This window comes from Neofelis nebulosa, chromosome 9 (assembly GCF_028018385.1).
Source record: "Neofelis nebulosa isolate mNeoNeb1 chromosome 9, mNeoNeb1.pri, whole genome shotgun sequence".
Lineage (NCBI taxonomy): Eukaryota > Metazoa > Chordata > Mammalia > Carnivora > Felidae > Neofelis > Neofelis nebulosa.
Genome location: NC_080790.1, coordinates 120,767,364 through 120,778,088, shown reverse-complemented (window position 1 = coordinate 120,778,088; position 10,725 = coordinate 120,767,364). Strand labels below are relative to the sequence as shown.

General features: G+C 50.6%; 1 protein-coding gene across 3 annotated transcripts in view; it reads right to left on the bottom strand.

Moving 5' to 3' along the window:
• Window positions 1-710: 710 nt before the first annotated feature.
• PPP1R16B (protein phosphatase 1 regulatory subunit 16B) overlaps window positions 711-10,725 on the bottom strand; it is a 98,679-nt gene continuing 88,664 nt past the window's right edge. For all 3 annotated transcript variants that reach the window (XM_058685592.1, XM_058685591.1, XM_058685593.1), the window contains 3 exons: window positions 9,627-9,756; window positions 9,367-9,535; window positions 711-2,118 (listed from right to left, as the gene is read on the bottom strand). In XM_058685592.1, the coding sequence (XP_058541575.1) occupies window positions 1,609-2,118; window positions 9,367-9,535; window positions 9,627-9,756 (809 nt within the window). In that variant the 3' untranslated portion in view covers window positions 711-1,608. The remainder of the gene's footprint in view (window positions 2,119-9,366; window positions 9,536-9,626; window positions 9,757-10,725) is intronic.

Here is a 10,725-nt window from a genome sequence, read left to right as displayed (position 1 = left end):
AGGAGGTAGTTGTAGGATAAATGAAAGGCGCACAGAGCAGGGAACAAACCTGCAGCTTATGAAGTACACCAGTAGGTTTCAGCTGAGCCTGTGAATAGTACCCAACTCGTGGGCAGCAATTTCAAAGGGGCTTTTGAGAAAATGCAGTCGAGAGACGGTGGGCAGCTTGGTTTTCCCTCCCCAGCATCAGGGAGATCAGGGCTTTGAGACTGTTGGGCTGCAGTGAGGCCCCTCTCTAGCCCCATCACCGCTGTCCTGAATGCAATGCAGGGTGTTGGCCATGGGCGCCTTGGATTTGCAGCCCTGGGGTGTCACCACTCCCGCGAGAGCAGGCTGGGAGACCCTGGGCCAAGCAGGACCTCACAAGGGCCAACTGGAAAACTTGTCTCAACGAGCATTTCAGAAAAGGCAAATCTGGGCTGGGGGTCCTGGGCATTTACCCCGGGAGGGGTGGGGGCTCCCAGCAGTTTCTCACGGTTCACTCCGATGGCTCACTCAGCCTGAGGGAGTCTGGCTGACAGAGGCTGGACCGAAATCACCTGGATATTCACAAAGATTGGCCAGGGCACTGGGCTCTCTCAGGTCACCAGAGAGGGTTGTAGAAATTAACAACACAAACTCACTCCTCGCCCTGGAAAGCCCTTGCAACCGACCAGTCAGTAAAACCCAGTGATCATGATGCTATCCACGAAAGAAAGCAAGAAAGCAAATTCAGTTCTCTCCCACCTGTAGTTTTACAGCCTAAAAGAATCCTTTTATCCAACGCACTTTCGGAAACACTAACCTCATTCCCCCTCACCTCCAATTTTTGACACTTCCATCCAAAAGTAAAATAGGATTTGGATTATTCCAGGCATGGAATATCCCAGGCATTAGCCTGGTTTTCTACCTCGGCCTCTGGGTGGTCATACAGCTGGCCTCCGGCATGGGCAAGGCTGTGGGGAGAAGGCCATTGCCCGTCTCATTGACCCCACGTGGGTTCAGAGCTTCCTCTGAACAAAGAGTGGACCTCCTCTCCTGCTAGATGTGGATGGTGGCCCCCCCCCCCCCCGCGTGACCCTGGGCAGGACCGTGGGTCTCAGCGTCGCAGCCCCCCTCCCCTACTAAAGCCACGCTGGCAGTGGTGATGAAACGGAGTCTTAGCCTCAATCCTCTTGGGAAGAACCCACAAATTCTCAGTCCCACCTGCTTCCCATGAGCCCAGCTGTGTCATTCCTACACAGGGTTGAGCGTGTGTGTGTGTGTGTGTGTGTGTGTGCGCGTGCACGTGCGCACCGATATGGGATATGCGAGTCCCGGTCCAGAGAAGCCTTAACCGACAACAGAACTGGAATGGAATCCCAGCGCCCCCCCCCCCAAAATCTGACAGCGGGGTGAGTCAGGAAGCCACGATGGGGCCTTGTTTCTGACGGCAGACAATGCAGCAGGAAGCAGAGCCGTGGGAAGTGGTGATGCTATGGGCCGCTGGGTGAGAGGTGGGCTCAGCTCTGGAAAGCAAAGCCCACCTCCCCGCAAGCTGCCCTCTGATGTCTCCCCAGCCAGGGCTGCCGGGTGGGTGGATTCCAGAGACCCCTCCCCGAAGCATCTCTCTCCTCCGTCACACAGAGACTAGGAGATGCGGCAGCAGCCATGGACCTTCTCCTCCATCTCCTCCATGGGGGCCTTGAACTTCAAGAGCGGGGGATCTCCGCTGGTGACCGTGTAATATACCGAGGTTCCATTGCTGCTGTAGGGTGAAGTTCTGCCTCCGATCAAGGGGGCCTTGCCTTCGCTGCTGCTCTCGCCCGTCCTGCCCATGCTGCTGCCCAGGTGAGTGCTCAGGAAGGGGTGGCTGAGCAGCTTGGCCGCAGCCCGCTGCCGCTTCAGCTCCAGAAGCGTCTGGGGACTCTGTTCCTTGTAGCCACTCCAGGGCGAGGTGGCATCGGCCACGCCGGGGCTGCCATAGGCCATGTTGTAGTCAGGCACCTCGTGCACTTTCCAGACATCCCCGTTGGACAGTGCATACTGGTAGGTGCTGACTGGAGCCCGGAGGCCATTCTCAACAGGCCCGTCCATTTCACTTCGTGGGATCTTGGTAGAAAACTCGGAGAGCAGCACGGGCTTCTCCAGCCGGGGGTTCTGAGGGGGAGAAGGACAACATTACCAGCCGGGCAGAGGATCCAAACCCAGTCCCTGCTTGCACCTCTGCTGAGGGCCTTATTGCCTGGACCTGTCCTCGCTCCATGTTCCCAACCGAGCTCACAGGACCTCCGTTCTGCTTCAGGGGACTCGCTGATCTATGCGTTTTGACAGAGCTGGCCAATCCCCATCCTTGCCGTGAGGACTGGACCATGACCCCAGGCACGTCCAGTCGGCAGATTCACTGCAGGGATTGGTTCTTGGCTGAAACTGGTTGCACAAAACTCATCCCTGGGATCTGTGCCAGAACAACTGGGAAACAGAAGTACTGTTTATGCAGAACTCGAGGGTGGCCACAGTGATGGAAGCTGGGGGCCTGGGGGAGACGGCATGTCAAAGGGTCCACTCGACAGTGCCGCTGACATAAAGGGAGACTGAAGGGGTGCACCTTGAGCCCCAGTGTCCAGTCGGCCCCAGGCTTTGCGGTGACATGAGCCAATAAATTCTTGTTTTGTGTAAGCCATTTCTAGCTGAGTTTTGGTCACTTGTCATCTTCCTTCTGTACTCCCAGCAAATATCCACTCCAAACAGCAGAAATTCTAACCCAGAAACCCCTGGATAACGAGAGCTTTGAAAGAAGCTGCTAGCCTATAAACTAGAAACTAAAAGGTGGCTATATTTGGTGACAAAAAAAGCAGAGCAAAACTCACCATAAATAAAGTCAAAAGGCACATAAAAATATTTGCAACGCATATGACAGAAAAGGGACTGATTTCCCAAATAAATAAGAGCTCTTAAAAGTCCATTTTAAAAAGCCCAACTACCCAAGGGCACCTGGGTGGCTCTGCTGGTTAGGCGTCCGACTCTTGATTCCGGCTCAGGTCATGATCTCATAGTTTGTGAGTTCAAGCCTTGCATCTGCTGTCAGGGCAGAGCCTGCTTGGGATTCTGCCTTCTCTCTCTCTCTCTCTCTCTCTCTCTCTCTCTCTCTCAATGACCCTCCCCACTTGCTGTCTATCTCTCTCTCAAAATAAATAAAAACTTTTAAAAACTTTAAAAATTGAAAAAAATATATATATAAGGCCAATTACCCAACAGAAAAACAACAACAAAGGACGCTAATGTGAAGCTCCCAACAATAATAATATTCATAGCATATAAACACAGGAGACAATATTCAGTCTCACTAACAGCTAATGACATAAGAATAAAAGCAACAGAATATTTTTACCTATCACATTAACAAATATTTTTTTAATTTTTTTTAACGTTTATTTTTGAGACAGAGAGAGACAGAGCATGAATGGGGGAGGGGCAGAGAGAGAGGGAGACACAGAATCGGAAGCAGGCTCCAGGCTCCAAGCCATCAACCCAGAGCCCGACGCGGGGCTCAAACTCACAGACCGCGAGATCGTGACCTGAGCTGAAGTCGGATGCTCAACCGACTGAGCCACCCAGGCACCCCAACAAATATTTTAAAACTCTGTTATGCCTCAGGGTCGGCAAGAGTGTGGGAAAACTGGCAGGTATATAAACTGCCACCACACCTCTTTGGGGGATAATATCACATCACCGCCCCCCCCCCCACACACACACACCCCACCAAAAAAAATTGGTTTTTAAGGAAGAATGCATACTCTACACCAGCAAGCCCATTTCTAGGACTTCATTTCACAGATGTATGCTCCCTTAGGGGAGAAAAGCCTGGAAGTCACCATTAGGCAGTGGGGAAATTATGGCAAGAATGAAGGCAATCTTCATGCGCTGACTTGTGATTCCAAGAATTTCCATTTCTTGGAAAGATCTCCAAGAAATATACAATTGGGCTAAATCATGGTAAGGGGAGGGGCCCTTTCTATAGTCAGCTTCCATGTATGTGTGCATATTCTTTTCGTTTTTAACGGCTCCTTCTGAGCTACACAGGCAGATTGAAGCCACATTTGAGGCTTTTTTTTTTTTTTTTTTTTTTTGCAGCTTGAATTTTTGTATCTATTTTCTTTGCTTCCGGAATGGTCCTGGAAAAAGACCATTCTTCATTGTCTAAGTAAGTGCTTCTCTAACTTCATGTGCATATGAGTCACCTGGGGCTCTTGTTAAAATGCACATGCTGAGTCACCAGATCTGGGTTGGGACTTGAATTTCAGCATTTTTCTAAGAAAATTCCAGACTGACGCTTTGAGTAGCAGGGATCTAAAACACGGATGCACAATGGCCATCACCTGGGGAGTTAAAAACACATATCCATGCCAACCTGAAAAGGCTACATAGTGTGATTCCAACTTTATGACATTCTGGAAAAGGCAAGACCACGGAGATGGTAAAAAGATCAGTGGTCGCCAGGGGGTTGGGGAGGGATGAACAGGTACACCAGGGATTTTTAGGGCAGTGAAAGTATTCTGTATAAAAGTTTAACGATGGATATGTGACATTACACATTTGTCAAAATCCACAGAATGTACAACATCCAGAGTAAACTCTAACATAAACAATAGACTTCAGCTAATCATCATATATCCATATTGGCTCATCAATGATAATGTACCTACTACGCTAATATAAGATGTTAATACCAGTGGATATCGGGGGACATGATGAGGGGTGTGTGTGGAAACTTTATGTACTTTCTACATATGTTTCCTGTAAACTACAACTGCTCCAAAAAATCAAGTCTATGAGTTTCTTTTTAAATACACCAGTACAGGGGCGCCTGGGTGGCTCAGTCAGTTGAGCGTCCGACTTCAGCTCAGTTCAGGATCTCGCAGTTTGTGAGGTCGAGCCCCACGTCGGGTTCTGTGCTGACAGCTCAGAGCCTGGAGCCTGCTTCAGATTCTGTGTCTTCTCCTGTCTCTGCCCCTCCCATGCTCATGCTCTGTCCCTCTCTGGGTCTCTCAATAATAAATAAACATTAAAAAAAATTCTAAATACATCCGTACAATGCCTGGACACCAGGCCCAAAGATTCAGATTTCATTTGTCTGGGTTGCAACCTAGACATCAGAATTTTTTGAAAACAAACCCAAAAACACCACCCCAGGTGATTTTCTCGTACAGTTAAGTTTGTGAGCTACTGGTTAAGAGATGGGATTGTCCCATCACTCCTGAGTTCCAGGGATTCAGCTCTGCCAAAAGCGTGTGCCAAAGCCAGCCCTGGGGGTTAACCGGATAGAGTCTTGGCAGAAACCGGACTTGCGGGTCAAGCTGAGCAAATACTCCCCCCCAGATGCATGGTCCTCAAACTCTTGTGTGCCCCAGAATCCCCTGGAGGCCTGGTGAAAACACAGATTGCTAGTTAAACCCAGAGCCCAGTGTTTATGATTCAGTACCTCTGGGGCGAGGCCAGAGAATTTGCATTTCTAAATTTTTTTTTTAATGTTTATTTATTTTTTGAGAGAGATACAAACAGAACACGAGCTGAGGAGGTGCAGAGAGGGAGGGAGACACAGAATGTGAAGCAGGCTCCAGGCTCTGAGCTGTCAGCACAGAGCCCGACGTGGGGCTCGAGTTCACAGACTGCAAGATGGTGACCTGAGCCGAAGTCAGATGCTTAACTGACTGAGCCACCCAGGCGCCCCTGGGAATCTGTATTTCCAACAAGTTCCCAGGTGATGCCGCTGCTGCTGGTCCAGGGACCACACTTGGAGAATGTCTGTCTTAGAGACCATCGCAGCCCTGTCAGTACCTACAGCCTTGAAAGGGGGAGGTAAGAAAAAGGAAGGAGCTGTGGGCTTTGTAGCTGTGCCCTGTGATCTCCTTGGTTTACCCCGGGGGCTGGGACTGATATCTGGGGCCCTGGACCCTGACAGCTGTCCTTGACGCTGGATGGCTGGGCAACTGGCGGGAAGACAGCCATCTTCTGAATGGTCTCTTTCCAGGACCATTCTGGAAGTAAAGAAAACAAGTACAAAAATTCAAGCTGCTATCTCTCCCCAGGCCTGAAACCCCAGCCCCAGAGGCAAAATGGCCCATTCTTTTGCCTTCAACAAACCCCTAAATAAACTGCAGTCTGACGAGGAAGCCGTAGAAATTATCAACAGACTCGGGCCACCCCCTCCCACCCTAATTCCCTGCAGGGCTAATGATTTACACGGCTCCACGCCAACTGAGCACTTGTGGCAGAGTCCCTGGCCTGGGAGATCTGAACAAACACAGTAGGTGTGAAGGAGGAGCTGCTTCCCTGAGGATTTAAGAATCTCGGTCTCTCTCCCACCCATCAATAAGGAAAAGATAAGCAGCCCAACAAAAAGGGGCAGAAGAACAGACGTGGCACAAAAAAAGATAACCAGACGGCCAATAAGCACATGAAAATGTGTTCACCACCAACCACCATCAGGCAAATACCAGTTTAAAATGCAAGGGACGCCTGGGTGGCTCAGTCGGTCAAGCATCCAACCCTTGATTTCGGCCCAGGTCATGATCCCCTGGTTCGTGAGTTCAAGCCCCACATCAGGCTCTGCACTGACAGAGTGAAGACTGTTTGGGATTCTCTCTCTGTCTCCCTCTGTCCCTCCCCCACTCTCTGTCTCTCTCTGTCTCTGTCTCCAACTCTCTCTCTCTCTCTCTCAAAATAAACATTTAAAAATGAAATGAAATGAAATAACTAAAATAGAAAATAATAAAATGAAATGAAATAAAATATAATAAAATATAATAAAATAAAATAAAATGCGAGCTACCACAGTATCCCCACCAGGATGGCTCGGATGGAAAGGAATGAGTACACCAAGGATTGGCAAGAAGCTCTCACGTTTCCTGAGCACTGTTGGGAGAGTAGATGGGTATTATCACTCTGGCAAAGTGCTTGGCGGTATCTCGCGTAGCCTCCCCATGACTCATCCTGCATTTCTGGGTATAGAGCCTATAGAAAATAGTGCTGATGCCCACCAAAACACATGGATGAGAATGTTTTGAGCAGCTTTATTCAAAATAGCCCCAAACTTGAAACAACCCAAAGCAGGAACAACCTGCTCCTCCACCAGCAGGAGAATGGACACGTGCGTCGTAGCCTAGCTAAACGACAGAACTTTCCAGAGCAATGAAAACGAACGAACTCTGCTGCTACGTGCCTGTACGTGGACGAGTCTCACAGTCAAGAATGAAGTCAGACACAAAAGACCACCTACTACCTGGATCCATTCGTATGCAGATGTGGACACAAAACTAACCTCTACCGTTCCAAGTTAAGTAGTGTCTCTCTTTGGGGAGGTGGGGAGGAAGGACCACTGGAAGAGAGAACATGGGAACTTCCTGGGGGTGATCGAAATGTTCTATGCGTTCGCCTGAGGGTACGCATTTATAAAAGTCCATTGAAAAATCCATTTAAGATTTGTGTACTGGGGCATCTGGGTGGCTCAGTCAGTTGAGTGTCCGACTTCAGCTCAGGTCATGATCTCGCGGTCCGTGAGTTCGAGCCCCCGCGTCGGGCTCTGTGCTGACAGCTCAGAGCCTGGAGCCTGCTTCGGATCCTGTGTCTCCTTCTCTCTCTGACCCTCCCCCATTCATGCTCTGTCTCTCTCTGTCTCAAAAATAAATAAATGTTAAAAAAAAATTAAAAAAAAAAAAAAGATTTGTGTACTTTACCGTACGTAAATCCAACTCACGAAGGAAAAGTAAATAATGTGTAGTGGAAGACATCCGAAATGTGATTTGATTTCAGTCTAGAGCTGTTTTCTCCCCAACCCCCAAGCTTAGGGACCAGGCAGAACAAAGCCTCCGAGGTGCCCTCTCTGTCCCCAGCCAAGGCTCCACTGGATTCCCTTCAGTGGGCACCTTCCCCTGCGGGTGAGACAAGGCTGCACATGACCTCTCTGCTCCAGCTGCGAAGCAGGGTCCCACTGCGACAGGTGGGCACTCTGGGCAGCTAATCATTTCGCATCCCACCAAAGCCGCACTCTCTAGAGATGTGTTCAGCTGCTCATGGTCGGCAGAAGAACCAAAAAAGGCAGACCACTGCTGGGATGGTCTGCCCCTCCCTTTTTTGTCCCCAGCAATTCTGCGCTGGCCCCAAACTTGCTGGCCCCACGAAGCGAGACAGCAGCCAGTCATGAAACCTGAGTCCAGTAGTGTCCTCCCAAAAGTCACGGCCAACCCACACCTCCGAATGTGACCTTAGTTGGAGGTAAGGTCTTTGCAGATGTAATACATTAAAATAAGGTGAAGTCACACTGAGTTAGGCTGGGCCCTAATCCAACAACTGCCGTCTTTCTACGAAGAGAAAACAGAAACACAGACACACACAAGGAAGAAGGCCATGTGAAGACAGAAGCAGAGACTGGAGTCATGGAATGCCCGAGCCACCGGAAGCTAGGAGAGAGGCGTGGAAAGATACCCTTTCAGAACCCCCAGAAGAAACCAACCCCGTGGACACTTTGATAGTAGACTTCTGGCCTCCGGAACCATGAGAGAATAAATCTCTACTGCTCTGAGCCACCAAGTTGACGGTAATGTGATACATACAGCAATCCTAGGAAACCAACACAGCATCATTCCCTTAAGAAAGTTGAATGCCCATGGGGCACCTGGGTGGCTCAGTCAGTTAGGCGTCCAGCTTTGGCTTAGGTCATGATCTCACGGTCCGTGAGTTTGAGCCCCGCATTGGGATCTCTGCTGTCAGCATAGAGGCCACTTCAGATCCTCTGTCTCCCTCTCTCTCTGCTCCTCCCCTGCTCACTCTCTAAATAAATACATAGATAGATACATAGATAGATAGATAGATAGATAGATAGATAGATAGATAGATACTAAAAAAAAGAAAGAAAGTTTAATGCCCAGACCCCTGGCTACTCCTCGAGCAGGCTTCTTGGAGGTCCTCCCACTACCCTCCTCAGTTTTTCAAAAAATGTCTTCCAACCGACGTGTTCTGTAAACACAATGGTCAGCATCTTGTTATTCCCCGCCACGGCCAAAAAGTTTTAGTGCCTTTAGCTCCCAGGATGGCTGCTGCACTGAACCTCCCTTCTGGGAAGCCCAGAACTAGGTTTGCGGGAGCACAAGCAGGCGCATGGCAGTTACCTCCTGTCTGTTATGAGACTCTACTGTGTGTCGAAGCTCCTGGCTCTGACTCTCACAACCCCCAGGATCGCCTCATTAACCACAGGAGCCACCAGCATCAGATGGGGTCCGGCTGGTTGAAGGGCACTGCCCGGCCACCCTCCCTTGGAAGGCCCCGAGAAGAAGAGGCAAGACCGGGCTGGGGTCCTGGCCACCTCCCAAGTCAGGGCTGACACCGCGGCAGGGGCATGAAGCCACTCACTGGGTCCTTATTCTCTTGGTCTGTCCTGGTCTCCCTGATGTCCCCGTTGTAGGCGGAGGTCCGCTGATCCTCGGCCGCACTCCGCTGCTGCCACAGTATAGCCTCTCCCTCATACTCCTTCCGGTACAGGTTGGTCCTGTCCGACAGGCTGGCTCGCCGCACCACCTTCCTGAGGGGAGAGAGGAGGTGCTAGAGGGCTGTGCCCAGGTGCCACGGGCAGGAGCATCCCCAGGGGCCAAGGCTGGCCGGCCCTGGCTCACCCACGGCTCCCGGCGCTGGAGGTCCTCCGGCTCAAGGACGATTTGTGTCTCAGCTGTGACTTCATGATCACGTCATGCTTGTGTTTTAGCTCCAGCAGCAGGACTTTGAACTCCTCCTCCTCACACAGGTCTGAAGGGGCAAAGGAGACTGCTGTGAGGAGCAGTGCAGGGGCCAGTGGCCCCTGAGGGCCCTCCAGGCCACGGCAGCTGCCATCCCAACACCCTGAGAACTCCCAGCATCTTTTGGGGCATCATCCAGGGAGGAAAGAAAACAATGCCAGCCTTACTTCCTGGGCTACACCCCAATCCTTAGAGGATAAGAACAGGAACCCCAGGATCTGTACAGTCACAGCTCCTAAGGTTCCCAGCTGTGGGAAGAGCCATCCCCCTTTGGTAGTTTCCAACAGGAGTCATCAACTCTCCAGCGATATAAGACACATCAAGAGAAACAAGCAAGTACTCTCTGTAGTCCAAGCCCCAAATTACATGTACATCAAATCATATATACCTACCCATTCAATCCACCTGATCATTTCATTCATCTGACCCAGCCATCCATCCACAGATGTTCACTGACCCAGCCATCCATCCACAGATTCATCCCCTACCCTCCCATCCATTTATTCATCCATCTATCCAACCATCCAGCCATCCAGCTGTCCATCCATCCATCCGGCCAGCCAGCCAGCCAGCCATCTAGCCATCCATCCATCCATCCATCCATCCATCCATCCATCCATCCATTCATCCAGCCAGCCATCCAGCTGTCCATCCACCCATCCTCACATCCATCCATCCATCCATCCATCCATCCATCCATCCATTCATCCAGCCAGCCATCCAGCTGTCCATCCACCCATCCTCACATCCATCCATCCATCCATCCATCCATCCATCCATTCATCCAGCCAGCCATCCAGCTGTCCATCCACCCATCCTCACATCCATCCATCCATCCATCCATCCATCCATCCATTCATCCATCCATTCATCCAGCCAGCCATCCAGCTGTCCATCCACCCATCCTCACATCCATCCATCCATCCATCCATCCATCCATCCATCCATCCATTCATCCAGCCAGCCATCCAGCTGTCCA